Genomic DNA, 17,809 nt, shown 5'->3' on the forward strand with positions numbered 1-17,809 from the left:
TCTTTCCGTCCACCTTCCACGAGTGTACCACTGTCTTACTTTCTTGTATGATACTTTCATATCATGTCTGTTCTGTTGCATTGATTATAACATAATATATATATATATATATATATATATATATATATATATATATATATATATATATATATATATATATATATATATATGTATATATATATAACATTGTAAATAAGTGGGATAAGTCAAGAATAATGATTTTTCTCAATTTGTATCAAAATTGAAAATTACTTCAGATTGGGTCATTCACATTTATTCTGATCATCAGCAGAAACAAATAAATTTGACTGGCAGAACTTAAAGGCTCACTCCACACCCACAGTTTGCTGAAGTGCTTAATGGGTGAGAATGTTCCTAGTCTGATCCCAGTTTATAACAGTGCCGATTTCTATGAGTTGGTACACCTCGCTGGCTGTCAATCAAACAGTAAGGGAGATTTGTTGCGGCAGCCACTACTTGAGCACACCTGGTTTCTCAAACACAGATCTCAGATCAGATCACCCAGCTTACAGACCTGACATGCGCGCATGCATGAGTCAGTGGGCATGCACGAACCTGAGCGTACATGCACATCGGTGTTGTATAATCCTTCTCTCACCACCAATACTTCCAATTGGTATGCTTTTGAGAGAAATCCACTCTGCATTGTGTTTTAATAGTGAATGTAATCTACCTGTGTCACCTCTTCCAAGAACTAACATATATCTTTATTCCCTTGTCCAGATAAATATATGACTAGCACTACTAAGGTATTCTACCCGATATTACAAATAAACAGCCAACACCATAGTTCTTACTAGAGAGAAATCTTTACTTAGAATCTGCCCAATTAAATATTACAGAAGAAGAATGTTACAGAGTTATAGTATTACAGAGTTACAATACATTCATAACACTCACACATTCCATCTATCTAATAATATCTACTGTATTGTGTATGGGCTGTGAGATGTTGTGTGCAGCATATGTGTCTTACCAAACCTAATCTAATGTGATGTCAGTATCTTCTATTTTTAAAGGAATTGGTTCCCATGTTGTAAATAGCAAATTCCTCACCTCAATTGATATGTAAATGTGATTTACTTTCCCAAGGCCCAAAGTGTTGTATATCCTGTAATTTTATTTAAGTGTTAACTCTCCCAGCCATCCCTTTTCCTCTAACCTAAGGTGTGATTTCCTAGCTAGAGACTCCTTTGAAGACCAGTTGATATGTAAATGTGATAGGTGCCTTTCAGGTGCTGTATCTTTCCAACTAACTAAACAGAAACTCAGACTTAATCAAGCACATATTAAATATTTTCCCCAACAATCGGTACCAATTCTAAAGTCTCTGATTGGTTATTTCCACATGAGGTAACTGCAAGTCTCTTCTGGGGAAAAAAGGGGAAGGCTTGCTAAGGTTGCAGTTCATAAGATCTGCAGCTCTGCAAGCTCTTTTAAGATATACCTCAATTCATGCATGTATTCCTTTGGGGATATATCTACTAAGCAGTGATTTTCATTAAATCTTTTTTTTTTATATCTTATTCCCATTTAGTCTGTGGAGTGTCCCTTTAAACGTGACCCATTGCTATATATGATCTATGCATTAAAACACAAAATATCTCTGCAATCACTTGAGTTGGTGGACCTCCAGTTTACTATTTCTATGATGTATCAAGAAATAGCATAGTCTTGCTCATTCTGGTGAGACTGACAATCTGACAGCACTTTAACTGCCACTATACAATTTGGTAAAATGAAGCCAACAAGTGAGTACACCATACCCTGCACCACGTCTGCCACAAAAGGTTTAACATTTTAACATTATATGCAAAATAACATTCAGGTATCTGCTTCTTACTATGTTCAATTGACTTAATTAAATTATACTGTAGATGCTTCTATTACAAAAGAATACTATTTTTTATCATCTAAATTGTGGATCCACAGTCATGATTATCCCACTATTTGTAATATAATGCGTATATTCATCAAATAAATTACATGAGGAGAGAATTAAAATTGGACTGATTTTTGTAACTTTCTTTAGAAACAGAACATTTTTAAAAAGTAATTTAAAAGAAATATTATTTGAGCAAATGATATTATTTAATAACTGGAAACCTAAGTAATAAAATATATCCATAACAAAGGGATTATTGTTAATTCCAGAAAAGCAATAAGATGATAAAGTTTTACATAAAACTATGCAATGAATATGTTTTTAATATTTACTTCTAGACACAGACTTCACTGCCAATCACCTTATAATGTATGTACACTGTGCCTCTATCTACTGTAACTGTATTTGTGGCTATTATTATTATTATTACTATTATTATTATTATTATTATTTATAAAGTACCAACAGATTTCACAGCACTGCACAATGGGGGGACTAACAGACACATATTTGTAACCAGATGAGTTGGACACACAGGAACAGAGCAGTTGAGGGCCCTGCACAATGAGTGCACATGTTAGAGTGGGGTATAGCTACAAAAGGTAAGGGTAGGATAGAAAAGTAGGTTGCTTGGATAGTATTTACTGAGGGCTTAGTGTTTTGTTTTGATGACAGTTGCAGGAGAGGAATCAAGGTGCGGGGAGGGAAAGCTGTTGACAGTTTAATTGATACGCTTTTCTGAAGAAGTAATTTATTAAAGATTTTTTGAAGGAGTGGAGACTGGGTGGAAGTCTAATAGAGAGGGGAGGGCGTTCCGTAGGAAGGGTGCAGCCCTAGAGACGTTTTTAAGGAGAGCATCAGATGTGGGAGTACGAACAGAGTTTAGACGTAGTTCTTGGCAGAGCGTAGGGGCCTAGACAGGAAATATTTGTGTATTAGTGAGGGCAGGTAGGTCGGAGCAGCATTGTGTAGAGATTTGTAAGCAAGCTACCAATGTACCAATGTCCCCATGATAGCTCAATTGGGGACATGAAGTCAGATTTATCAAAGTGCTGTGGACACTTTTATATCTAATTTTCTGCAAATATTCAGAACAATTTATTAAGTATGGCAGGTTTTTACATCTGTTGCCCCTTTTGCACCCTAACAGTAAACTGAATCTGCAATATTCAATATGCAATGGATTTATCAATCTTTCCTCCATATTTTCTGACACAAAATTGTTCAGTTTCACTACTTTTTTCAGCCATTCTATATTTGGCAAACTTCGAAAATGATGGCTGGCAGAATTAACTATGAAGAAAATCTTCAATTTTTAGATAAGTTTTTAGAACACAGATGAATACAAATAAAGCGATAGAAGTTAACTGCAACTTTGCAGAATACTTTGATAAATATCCCCCTTAGTGTTTCATGCAAATGAGACATCTGGTATTTAGACTCCAGACTTTGTTATAGATGGACTTTGATTGTGTCATTTTGTTCTTCTCTAATTTGGTAAAACATAATTTTGACACAGTCAGATTTTTGAGACGCTAGTAGACAATGTTCAGTATAGGAGAGTGTACCTTCAACCATTTTTGCACTACCAACAAAATAACTATAATAATGCTTTTCTATTCACATTATCACATTATCTACTGAAGCAGCAAGATAATACAGATGTGGATCTCTTGCTCACTGTACCTATGGGTATAGCAACTAAACATAACTGATACGGCTGATCATAAATGAGATTTTTTTTATTTTTTTTTGGTGTTAATTTCAAATGTTTATTTTGGCAAATAAGAAATGTACAACATCCAATATCAGATAATCTTATAAAAGTCAAGGAATCCAATAATGAGCATTAGCCTCAAGCAAAATGTAACAAACACGTGCAAATAAATAGAACATTATAAACATTGAAACGGTCTTTCCCTTGCCCTTTTCTCCTATTTCACCCTTCTTACAAGCAATAATACATGATCTGCCCATTTAAGCCATCAATAGGTTCTTTAAAGGTGAGGTCATTATATGTAGATAAACAATCATAAATTAATGGATTGTTGTCTGACCACTATTTGTCTAGAGTACCAACTGGTGTATTCAAAATTTGTTTAAAGTTTGTATCATTTATATATTTTAGTTTGTGTATTATCAAGTAAATGAATAAATTCCCTATTTTAGAAAAATCTCCATGTATTTTTCTTTGTGGAAGGTATAGAGTTTTATTAGTTGTATTTTTGAACAAAGTGAAATAGGTTATAACTTATATAGCCAGTTATGTAGAATTGATTTCTTGGTTGCTTCTAAAGCAGTTTGTATGTAGTAAGAATAAAATTTAGGACACTGTTGCAACAAATACCAAATCTTGCGGCTTCAGTAGATAATGTGAATTGATGTTGCAGTAGGTTGTTTAGTAAGTGACATCCCTGTGGAACCTAAAAACAATGGATCAGAACAGCCTTCTCCTGAATATTCAAAGATGCAAAGCATATTTTTTTGCAGTGTAGGAGACCTTTTATTCAATGCGTTTATGTGAGTACCGTTATGCAGTGATTAAAAGAAAAAACATCTGTGATGATAGCTGAAACTCCTAAGTCAACTTTTATTAGAATCAATTCCCAGGCTTTAACAAAAGGTTTTTGGCAAGTCATACTAGGGAATGTGTAAAAGTTGAGCCATATGTGAATTTGTTGGTTTGAAGATCCATTCTCAAGTTTGGTGGTATTTCACTAATGTTTGGAATTGCAGATTAAATATTGGCTGCTGTAGTCTCTACAGCAATGTAATATCTTTTATTTGTAGGTGTATCTTATAGGGATTATAAGTGTCATCAATAGTCCTGTCTATTCCATTAGCAACATAGTAATATGTTTCCACCAACACATGGTCTGGTCCATGTCTCGCTATTGTGGCATTATGTTTACTATAAAGAGATGAGAGAGACATTTTTGGGTATAAGTACTTATAAATATGAATTTCCAACAGATCCCAATATAAACTAAAAGGATCCCTCCACCATGTGAGCATAATTTTGATAGAAAAGAAATTCTGAGTATTGGTGACTGAATAAACACCAAAATCTTCAGGGTTTTAGAATCATGTTGTAACATTATTTGTAAAAACGTGAAAGTCGTCAGAAAGATTCTTACCTTCCCTTTTGTTGAGCTTTGCATAACCTGGAGCATAACTGCTAGACATCATTGAAGAGCTCTTGAAGGATTGATGGGCAAGCCCAGAGACAAGAGGTTCATCACATTTTTCTGTAGGTAAAAAAAATAATATTGTATTAAATTTAATGTTTACTGCTTTAACAGTACAGTAAGGTGTACATTACATAAAATAATTACTAAATTAATTATTTAAGCAAATGTTCTAGATAATGGAAAAATAAATCAAAGGGATCTGATTTTTTTTCCCTCAGGTACCTCCTAAACGGTTTATTTTTAGTTATATAGCTGCATTGAGACGTCTGTGATTGGACAGCCTGAGAAAGTCTGAACTGTGGAAAAAGAGAAGGGCTTGCTATTCATTTAGATTAAATGATATGATATGATTTTGTGTACGTTTTCCTTTTGGTATATCTACTATATAGTATGTCATGTTGTTTTGGGGGGGGGGGGGGTGGAGGGTATGCGGAAGTAAAGTGTTCCTTTAAATTCCAAGACACGTTCGTGACGGAAACTGTATATTACTTATCTACTCACTGGAAATTCTCAAATGATGAACCACATGCTGTTTTTCATTCTGTGCTTGGTAGGTCCATTGAAAGTGAATGGTAATTGTTTCTTAACGGTAATTATACTGATTTTAGTAAAATGCAAGGCCTTCAAAGTATAAATAAATGGAGAAGTCCATGTTTCACTTATATAATGCACTATTTAGGTCTGCACTTGTTACAGGTTTATACATCTTACCAAAATGTAGGAAGGAAGTTCAGAAAGAAAAGGATGGAACAAGGCAGAGAAATATAGGAAGTATTACTAAACAGAGCATTAATGCATGGAAGATGCAGAAAGAAGGGTTGAGAATCCCGGGGGAACGAGAGGGCTTAGAGGCCAAGGAGATAAAGAAAGGGATATAGGTCTTAGAGATAACATAAACAGGGTGGAAATTCTTCAAGAAAGCTGTTCTGCCCATTTAATATTATTGAATACTTTTCCATCTTAATAAAGTTTTGTTTTGATCACTTCATTACTTTTTCATTCCATTATCATAGTGAATTGATTATGAAATACTGCGTATTTTGGCATGCTTTGATCTGTGCTCTGAAACATTTGATTAATTTTCTCCTCTTTATTGTTTGTGACTGTCCAGCAACTGTGAGATATATTGTGAAGCATGATCACAGTATTTAAAGTGACAAACATCAGCTTGCACACAGCGTACTGCTAGACCTCCCAAGACTTTCTGATGGGGAGTGAATTATTTCCAACAGAGGTACATCAGTCTATTGGCAGACATCAATGGGTTAAGTGCACTTACACACATCACAAGAAGCAAAAGAACTACAGCATCGATTTAATCATATTTCCAAATTATTCAAATGGCTGTTAGAAAAAACATTCCAAATAATGTATCTACAAAAACTCCTGTAGACTTTAATAGTGACTTCTGTAGACAAATAATTTGGACATTTAATAACTTGAGAAGCTTTAATGCTATTTTTATGGGGAAGCAATGATGCCCCACAAGCAGGAGCACATGGAAATACTAGTATACTGTGCTTCTTTGCAAAATCCAAAACCTATACAATCGATTTAGAGAGTTATGCAAAGAGAAATATTAATTTAAAAAAAATAATAATTTAACCACAGTATGTGTTACAAATCACTATTTGTAACTGGCCCTTTAAATGAGAAATTGCCCTGCTTCCCTGGATTGTGGAGAAGCATGTTTGCCAGCCTCCTGCCTCATGACTATGGCCCCTGGAAGATTGTGCCCCTGAAAACTTATTAACATTTATTGGGTGTGTATGGCCCTTTAAGAACCGTCTGGGGACATATTGTGACTTTGCTGAACAATGCCCCTTTAAGACTATGTCCCCAGACCGGTAAAATAACTTGTTCCTGGCTTTCCCCCACTTGGTTCAGTAAATAGGGCTTACTGAACCAAGTACCACACAGGCGGACCACCCAGAAGCTAAAGTGTGCAGGCAATTTACCTCCCAGGCTGTGAGGTTACTGCCGGTCAATTGCACGTGGCGGCGGCCATCTTGGTTTCCTCGAATGCGGTCAGCGGTGTATGCTAAAGATTCTGTGGAACCAAAATCGGCTACACATTCTGCCGAACACCGCTGACCCTTACCTTCTCCCATACGGAACTTGCAGCTCCAGAGACTAAGTCCCGTTCGAAATGGGACTTAGTTGTTTTTCCGCATGAAATTGACCGGCCGCACAGCCCAAATCTATGGAACTGTTTTGGGCAGGAAATTGTGCTTGCGGTCGGTCATAAAGGACTTCCAGCTAACTTTTGATCCACTGGAGGGATTTGGCTGATTTTTGGAAGTGTTTATGTTTGATGTATGCTGAGTCTGAATATGCAACTTTTATTGAAATTGGATGTATGGTTTTAAAGTTACAGTGTGTGTGTAAAAACTGTATTTTTATTGTATGGAATAATTGGTTTAACTGTTTATCTGAGGGGAGGGAACCTGTGGGCTGTACTATGCTGTTATTGGTTAATTTCATCCTCCCCCTGGGAGTGTCCTGTGTGTACCTTATCCTAATAAAAAGCAGGCTGGGTGTTCCAGTCCTCAGACCTCTTCTGACCCTCAATACGTAGCCTCGTCTCGTTATTGGAGGGAACTGCTATATCACACTGGGGATTGCTATGCTCTGCATATTCCCCTGAGCTCTTAATCACTTAGCTCTTGTAAGAGCTTGTTCCGGATACGCTCTCCTGGAGGAGAGGTCTTCCCCACACGGTCCTGGAGGACAGAAGCCGATCCAGGGTGGAAGGAAGACGGCGCGGCTCCAGTTAAGCTACGGCGGTTGTGGAACCTGCGGTGGTTGTGGTGTCGTCTGCAGTGCTTGGAGTCCTCTGAGAGCGCTAGGAGCATCCATCAACGGAGGGTACTCGGTCGGGGTACACGGAGCTCTGTTACAGTATGTTTGCAGTCCCTTTATCTGTGGAAGATCTTGAAAGACCTGGTAATATATTTTACATGGACTTTATTTTACCAAATATGTAAATCAGCACCTATATTTTTAATAATGGGATAATTGCTCCCAAACAAATTTGTCAGTCTGCTACTGGAGGATCAATTGTTTCCAATGTTACTGGGTTTCATTGAGCACTGATTTAAAACATGTTATTAGTATCATTTCAAAATCAGATTTAGAACAAAAAGCAAAGACTGGTGTAAGTTACTGGCGCAGAAGAGTAGAGGTCGATTACCTTGACAGTACAGACAATACAGCAATAGAAATGTTTAAAACTGTCCATTAAATATGACATTTTACCTTTACAAAGAAAAGACAATTTTGTTCAGTTAACTAATATGTCATTTTCTAAATGAAAACTCTGAACTTTTATAGTCAGGAAGCTTTATTAATGTGAAATAATTACATGGTAATGAGCCATTCCTAGTATTGATTTTTGTACTTCATAAACCAACAGGTATAAAAGCAAAGATAGACCTATAACAAATATTATTAGGTTTATGTATTAAAAAAGGTCCCAATACTTAATTTTCCACACAAAAAAGCCTCTCCTGGCCTACCATCAAATTATTTACTATTTATTCAAAGATATATTACTTAAAGAAACCTCGGTTTACAAGCTTCCGACATTTGCCTCTTAGACACCTTGGTTGATCTACTCTCTTGTAATGATATATCTATCAATCCATAGCCACCTTTCACTCAATTAAGGAGAAAAGGTCTCTTTACCCCACATCTAGCGGAATTCAAATACATTGATTTATTTGTGGAACTAACCTGTGGTGAAATAGATAAAATAAATCACGAAGAACTCTCGATTATATCTGGTAGCAATCACACTACAAGAACAAACTTCGCTGAAACACCTAAAGACCCTAGACGAGGTGATTTTCAAACCCTCTGATAAAGGGGGCAATACAGTTATCCTCAATAGACCTGATTATGTATCGATTGTACACAGGCTGATTAAGGATAGCGATACATGAAATACTACCCTCTGACCCCACTAAGAAATATCTAAAAAATATCCTGGATTCAGCCCTAACCAAGTCTCTATTATCTAAAGATGAATACAACTTTATTTTGACAAAAAAAACATAACAGCAACATTCTATGCCCTTCCAAAAGTGCACAAACAAAAACCAGAGCTTAGTGGGAGACCATTTGTCTCGGGCAGAGGTAACTTAACCCAGAATGCTAGTCTATATGTGGACCAGATTCTACAAAAATTAGTCTCTGAACTTCCATCGTATCTGAGAGATTCAAAACATACTTTGAACACTATAGAGGAAATCTCTCTTACAGAGGATGCTATTCTATGTAGCCTCGAAGTTGAGAACCTATATAGTTCTATACCACATGATGTAGGCTTAAAACATATTCGAGCCTTTCTAGATGTACAACCAATAGTTTCCTCTTCACATAACCTCTTTGTGCTGGACCTGATGAAATTTATCCTGACCCATAATTATTTCATCTTCCAGGGTAAATACTACCACCAGATTAGGGGAACCGCTATGGGGACGGCTTGTGCCCCCTCATATGCAAATCTCCACCTGGGCTGGTGGAAGAGAACTATGGTGTTCAATACAGAAATGCAGAGTTATACGAGACACATCAAACTCTGGAAGAGATACATCGATGATGTCTTGATAATCTGGACAGACACCATAGCCCTCTTCCAGGAATTTGTGTTGACGGTAAATAAGAATTACATTAACCTAAGACTAACAAGTGAAGTGGGTGGTAAGATAATGAATTTCTTGGACATTACTCTTATGTTGACAGATGATGGACATCTCAAGTCTACACTATTTCGCAAACCAACAGCGACTAATAATTTGCTTAATTGGGAGAGTCATCATCCTTCACCCCTTAAAAAGGTATTCCCATAGGGCAGTATTTACGCCTTCGACGTAACTGCTCTACCATTGATGATTTCAAACTAAAAGCAAAAACCCTCCAAAGCCAGTTTAAACAAAAAGGCTACCCAAACGGATGCATCAAAAATGCGTACAAATGGGCACTCCTCACAGATAGGCAAGATCTACTATCAGAAGATAGTAATCCAAAAACATCACAAGATGTAATCAGGTGTATAGGAAATTTCGATGCTGGTTGGAACCAAATTTTTAAGATCTTGGAAAGATTCTGGCCCCTACTACACCAATATGCACACATACACAAAGTGATTACACCCCATGCATCTGTCACCGCAAGAAGAGGACATAATTTGAAGGATATCCTAGTGCCTAGTCACTTTAAAAATACACCTCCTACCTCGACTTGGTTGAAATCTCCAGTGGTAGGTACCTAGACTCCTCTAACTCCCAACACTTTGAGGTTAAAACCTTTTTTAACTGTCAATCAAAAGGTTTAGTGTACTTACTCACATGCTCTTGCAAGAAACTTTACGTTGGAAAAACATCTCGCTTATTTAAACTACGAATAAGAGAACATGTGAACTCGGTGAATCCCATGAGACTGATTGACACACCAGTCTCTAAACATCTGAAACTAAGTCACAGTGGATCCTCAGACAGGATCAGATTTTGTGGCATAGAAAAAGTCTCATTGGGACCAAGGGGAGGTAATCTGGATAAAAAAAACTCCTACAGAGGGAGAGTTTCTAGATCTACAAGCTTAAGACGCTGTCACCGATGGGTCTCAACGAGGGGTTTTCCTATACTTCTTTCATCTCGGATTAATATACTGATTGCAACCAGTGCTTTCTTTGTCAAATTGACTACCTATTTTGTACATATGTATATACACCTGATACACAACCAACGCTATTCATGGCTATAGTAGTTATTTCTACATCCATCTAGATGCCCCTCTCTTCATTGATTTAATACCGATTACCTGAATTCACCTGTTTTGATATTTGTTCACTAGTTAGGGCATGTAGATAAATATGATCTACATATGGATTGATCAATAAATTGACACATCCAGTGTCATGTAGTAGCCATTGGCAATTGTGACCTGCTATATACTTCTATGCCATGTATACTTCAATGCTATGCAATTGAGTATTTTGAATTAATGGAAATATAACCCTTAGAGTGATCTTATACATTTGACACTGATCACTCTTGTGCTGAAGGCTACTACAACCTATATTTATGGTCAGACTCTATGTCTGTTTAATAAATTCAGTCCCTATGAGTTTTGACTGGCTATGTCCGTCTGGATGTGATGGGAGTTTACCTCCATCAACTTTCACAGACTTAACCCTTAAAATACGCCCTGTGGGCTTTAACATGAGCAATCTCGTCATGGGGAACTGTTTAAACCCCGCCCACATGTGAGCCGTCCAATCGTGACAATCCGAAAGTGAGCCAATGAGAGGCTAGAAAGTCGCGATCACGTGATACTTCATCATGTGACTCACATGCCGATACTACCGGACGCAATTACAGAGAGGTTTTTCACCTGTAAGCCCTCTGCTCCACGTCAGGTGTTTGGCACACTACTTTGGCGCCCAAGGTATCTAAATGAGGCTGTAACCACTATACTGTTAGCCCCTGACGAAGGTGTCACACATAGACACCGAAACGCGCGTCGGGCATTATACTGGGCAATTTACCTATACCTATCTGATATGGGCAGGGCATTATACTAGGCGATTTACCTATACCTATCTGATATGGGCATTGGGCATCATGGATCTTGAGCACTCTTAAGCTCTATTTTGTTTCAAGCATTAAGCTGTGATCTATCTTTTTCTATCACTATACCTGTCTAGCTAGTTTACCAGGTAGAGAGGCTTTATTAAGTTTATGATCAGTCTATTATATACTGATTTTCATCTCAATGTATATTCTCTCCTCTGATACCAAATATTGCTCTGGCTGACGAATGGCACATATTGACTACTCCTATTCCTAAGATCTTTACTTTATACTAAAGAGGTCTATATATAGGGTTTTCTGCTTATAGGGGGAACCTTGTGACCCATTAGTGGTCCTGATTGGAGATTTTTTGCCCCTACTTGCATGTGTAGCAGACTGCCTCACAGAGTGCTGTTTAGTTATAGAGACCACTGAGGGACCTGACACTCAGATTTTAACTAGTTTCAATTAAAGTTTACCCTTTTTTATTTTTTTTGTTCTGTATGGTGTAGATCCTTTTAGACTACTTTGCAGTGGTTCTTCTCTATAATCTATATCGGCGGTATAGTCGATTATTGTATATATTGGATATACTGTATATATTTCATTTTTGTATGCTTTAATTTTTTCTGGCACTATTTCTTTTAGCCTCACACACTGTGGGTTTATCTAGATAGTACCGATTACGTAGCATTTGCCTACTAGTCATACTTATATCTAGGCGATGCTCAGGGTCTCGTGACTTGTTCTATTCGAGAACCTTTAGCATCCTTGTTTGTCGTTTTTTTACTTAAAGAAACACTCCAAGCACCATAACCACTACTAGCACCAACTGTGCATAAGTAGTCAATCTTTTTGACAACTTGCATGTGTCCACCTGGTGCAGGCCACTTCCTTCATTGACATCTGGAAGCTCCTAGGAGCTTCCATTAGTACTTCAGAGCTAAACACGGATGTGCAGGACCAGTTCATTGGCTGAGAGTATCAGCTGATCTATCTCTGCCAATGAGTTGACCCTTGTACAGCCAGACTTAGCTCTATGCAGAAAGCTTCTGGCTCAAATGTTTTACTACATAGATTATGGGGCACCAGGGCACATCTGACACCATAACCACTACAGCAGGCATGTAGTAGGTATGTTTCTTGGAATGTCTCTATAATCTGCTGCTTTCGAAAACTGTTCTATCGCTTGTTTGGTGAAATAGACCCCTTCTGGGTCTTTGCATATTTTGCCAAGACCCCCGATAGTGACAGACCTGCTTGCATGGTGAAGAGGTGAAGAGGTGAAGAGGTTTTACTTACCTGAACCTGTCTTTTGGTGCTACCACAATTTTGATCATGTGCATCCTCTTCAGCTCCTGGAGTTTCATATACCAGGAGCTGAAGTCTGTGCTTGGGCCACATGAGTCTCCTTAGACATTTTTTTTTTCAGGGGGCTTGACAAGAGTTGACAGTGATAGCTCTACATTTTTGTCAAGTGTAGGAAAAATATATCAAAAAAAATATATCAAAGTGGGGCTAAATTATATTATGACATTAACCATTGGAATTTCATTGATATTCCAAAATAATCTTTCTGAGCATTTAATAAAGATTGAAGCCACTTACTGTTTTAAATAGAATTTGGGTTTTATTAAAACTGTGGAATGTGGAGACATTCATTGGCTACTAGGAATTGAACAACAGGTTTGGATTCAGAATTGGGAGGTCATAATGTGTCACAAAATAAGATAAATTACCTACCACAAAGTCTGCTTTATTACTTAAATATTTTGTGTAGACTTTCATACAAAAATAACATTATATTAGGAATAGGACTATAGTTCATTTAGTCTACAATTACAACATTACAACATTGATAGACCTCCAGAGTGAAGATTGTCAGGAATTATGTGATTTTAAATAGCACATAAAAAAAGGAACAATAACTTCTCAGGGTTTTTTATTTATTTATATTGAAATATTCTTTATTTATCTCTCAAATTTAGAAAATATGTATTTTATATGTATAACATTAAGGGTTATTCAAAAGTCTAGATTTTGTGCAAATAGACAACATTTTATGAACATGTCAAAATTTTGAGAAAAATGGCAATTCTCATATTTACTAAAAATTTGATCTGATGAAATCTGTATTCAGCTGAAGGCATTAGGTGTTTAGTTTAAAACCCGTGCCTGTTGTTTTGGAATCCTATAAAAACTATGGGACCCATGGGTATAGGGCTTGCACAATAATGGATGCCACCCCATGCACCAGTTTGTTGCAGCAGTGGGAGATGCTAAATAACTAAAATGCTCACCTTTTAAAACAGGAAGACCTAGTGCCATGCCTACTCTCCACCCATAGTTGGTGGGGCTAATAATAACATTTTTAAGAGCTGCCCATCACACAGATTTTAGCCATTGTCCACCCTCAACACTCCAAAGGCTGTTCCCTAAGCTCTTAGCTACTCTTTCAATAAAAAAAATCCTGCATATCCCCTCACCCTAATAACTGCGAGGGGGTCCTAAAAATCTTAGAACCTAAAAAAAAAATGATACTCACAATCAGATTTATTCTTTCTTCTAAAGTCTTCTTTTCTTCAGCTCCAAAAAGGCCAAAATAATTCCTATACATCCCAATGCTAGTAATGATAGCACACACAAAAAAGGAAGAGGTGATTGAGGAACAATGATCTGCCACAATATTTTATTTAATTTAAAGCCCCCACATCATATTTTTGACACGACTGGGCAGCAATGGCTGCCTTGTCTTTAGTGTGTAGTCACTAACTGCTGTTAAGTAGCCTATCACATATAGCATAAACAAGGTAAAAATACTCACTTACAGTAATATGGGGGTTATATAGTCTGGATTTTGCAATACTAATGGCACCATATGTCGTTGGATGGATTTTCCTAATTTTGTACAAGGACATTCCAATTGTATTAAATAATTCTATATTTCTGTGTGATTCTATTATACTTCCTGTCAATCACTGTTATAAACTCTGTCCTTTGCATACTACACTAGGCACAAAGGAGGCAAACAAAGCAAAGGAGAAATTAAAAAGTCTATTTCTACTATTGATTTGCAGTGTGCCTGGATTGAGCTGTATTGTGATATAATTTGTGAAAATATTTAATACAAATTTGAAGAAAAGCAGAGCATCACTTTAAAAAGGAAAATCACTTGTTAAAAGTGACAGTAGCGTTTAATTCAATGTTGTGTTTTCCAGAGGATTGACAGATCCACTCTTAAATAGCTTTTTTGCCTTTCATCAATGTAGCTGAAGTTTTTGAAATCAATACAAATGCAAAATAATGTATCTATGTGAGAAGTCATATTGACATTTGATATCAATGTACAATAAAAAATATGTGCATTTTCTATTTGATAAAAAAAATGTCTATCATGCATCTTGTACTCACTGAATTGATATATCTGACAAGTGCAGAAAAAAAAGACAAAACACATTAAAAAAGGTTAACCACTGTCAAGAGAGCGTTGATGTTATGTAATGGCACTTGAAACCACATTTCACTCTAGACAGCATAGAGCACTGTGTTACTGTTTAGCAAGCACATACTCTCAAAGGATTGTCACATCTACTTCTATTCTTTCTCTCTTAATCACTTTATTCAGTAGTGACAGCTTAGCATGGGCCTAACCTTTAATAGGCAGTACTATAAACTACATTTCTACATCAAGAGCATTCCCTGTTTGCCCCATACATCTTGGTACTGTGAGACATATCACAGTGACATATCACATAAAACAGCTTTGCAATATGTTTTTTTTTTTCAAAGAAATTAATATTTAGAAAACAATACGGTCAGTTTGTTCACATAACATATAGAGGTGGTAATTTAATCCAAAAAATACAGTGTTAAAATGAAGATGAAGATAAGATAAAAAAATAAAGTTAAATAGTTCTGTGTTGTGTCAGCAGTTAAATTTGTTAATGACTACATCTCAGGTCTGTGTGAGTTTCTCCTAATACACATAGGAACACTCAAAGCACCAGAACCACTGTAGAGCACTAGAGTGTTTATGGTACCAGGAATGTCATGTTATCCCACTATTGTAAGTAATAAAACCATTTAAGAATGGTTTCATTTCTCGATTGTAATGTACTTGTCACTACTCCCTACCTATTGTTGTACTCGTGAGATATTTCTGAAAACAAATATGAGTGGTTTAGAGCAGTAAAACATTTAATGACAATAATATCATCTGTGAAAAGGCAGTTTTTGTGTGTAAAATGCAATGGTTTGTGTGAATGTGTCTACTAAAAAAACTGGACATACCCAATTTTGAATACTGTGGGAAAATGGTATGCCATGATGGGGGTAATTCTCATTCCTGGGATGCTACATGGTCTCAAAGGCAATATAGCCCCAGTAAACAAATATGGCAAACTGAAATGAGAAAGCCCTATAACTTTCCAAAAACCTCAAAACCTGTACTAATGAGACATCACTGAACACAATTAATGTTTTTGAGCAGTTAAATGTATAATCATGAAAATATCATCAGTGAAAGGGCACGATTTTTTGTGAAAAAGGCAAAAAACTAAATGTGAATGCAAACTTTGGCCAGGGTTTGTGACTAAGTGGCTACTAAAATTGTCTTGATGTACCCTATTTGTATGGTTATGTTGCTTGGGGTGTTCCTAATGTTAAAGGGGCAGTCCACTACCCAAAAAAAAAAAAAAAATTCTGATTAGTAAGTTAGACCCAAAAAGAAAACATGCAGGCATTTAATTAAGTATTTTTTTTTAAATGGAAGTATAACCTAAATAGTGAGCAAAAACTGAAGTTCCCTTGTCTGTTGCCTTTACAGCATTCCCCTTCTTACCCAGGCCCCAGTAGTTGTCCAATCATAGACTTCCCAATGCAGCTCAAAGATAAGTCTTTGCAAGGCAGGTACCTTCTTCTTGAGTTTAGCTCTACTGACCTAAACTACCAGGAAGCCACAAGACTTGCTTTCTGCTTCAAAGCCAGTGGTGTGTAACAACGCTAATTCATGAAAGTGCCAATTCCTATTTAAATCTGAACTTTTTTTAGATGAAAAAAGAGGACACATTCTCTTAAAGCTAAAGTGCTTTAAGGATCCAGACAGACCTTTTATCCATTTAATGTTAGAGTGTTAGTTTGATATTTGGCTGCAAAGTCAGCTTTGTAATGAGCGTTCAGTATAAAAATTAATATGCAAAGATGCAAAGACTTACACTGCAAGACTTACACTGGGAGCTGACAGGGGAGCTGACCGGACCGGACCGGAGGAGAAGGGAGCTGACAGGAGCTGCAGGAGAGGTAAGTAAACGCTCCCTGCCAGCCCCCCTCCTACACAGCTCCTTGTCTGTATTATACAATGTAAATTGCCATAATACAGACATTGACTCGAGTATAAATCGAGTTGGGGTTTTTCAGCACAAAAAATGTGCAGAAAAACCCGACTTATACTCGAGTATATACGTTTTTTGTTTCTGATACAGATTGTTAAATGTTAGTATCAATATAAAGTTTCCTATTTCTTCTTGGTCATGAAATTTACTCATAACATAAGTGTTAGTTTTTAATGGATGTTTATGTCTTAAGGCATTCTGTAGATTCTGATAGCGAGAAGATTTATACTATCTTGCTGTATTTATTCTCAGTTTCAGTTTCTTCTCTAACACACCATAACTTCAATTGTCTAAACGTAGAAGGTGCTTTTATTTAATTATATAATTATATAAGAAAACACACACAAATTCAATTTTTTCCATACTATATTCAACAAAATAAAATGTTTGCAAATTACAAGTATTCATAAAGACAACATGCTCTACATAAAAAATCAAATGGTCCACATGACATGAATGCCAAATCAATAAATGTTAAAATATCAATTTATTTGTAATTTCTTACCAAGTATCAGACAAAAAAATATATATTTTTCTAAAGAAATTCTAAATGGTGCTCCATTCTCTTGTACTCTATATCAATCTGTAGGTCAAATTTCACATCTGCATTCTGTAATTGTCCAAGTCCACTAAGTACACTACAGAGATTTGTTTCAGCCTGCAATAACATTCAGTCATCTCATGTATAGTGCAAGTGATTAATGTAAATATACTTGCAATTTGGAGGCATAAAGATATAATTTTTAT

At 36.4% G+C, this 17,809-nt stretch overlaps 1 protein-coding gene across 2 annotated transcripts in view; it reads right to left on the reverse strand.

Annotated features, from left to right (window-relative positions):
• Nucleotides 1-17,809, reverse strand: part of CNTNAP2 (contactin associated protein 2) — a 1,581,556-nt gene that overhangs the window by 1,141,617 nt on the left and 422,130 nt on the right. For both annotated transcript variants that reach the window (XM_063452116.1, XM_063452115.1), the window contains exon 2: nucleotides 5,044-5,154. In XM_063452116.1, the coding sequence (XP_063308186.1) occupies nucleotides 5,044-5,154 (111 nt within the window). The remainder of the gene's footprint in view (nucleotides 1-5,043; nucleotides 5,155-17,809) is intronic.

The sequence above is a fragment of the Pelobates fuscus genome, chromosome 4, assembly GCF_036172605.1.
Source record: "Pelobates fuscus isolate aPelFus1 chromosome 4, aPelFus1.pri, whole genome shotgun sequence".
Classification (NCBI taxonomy): Eukaryota; Metazoa; Chordata; class Amphibia; order Anura; family Pelobatidae; genus Pelobates; species Pelobates fuscus.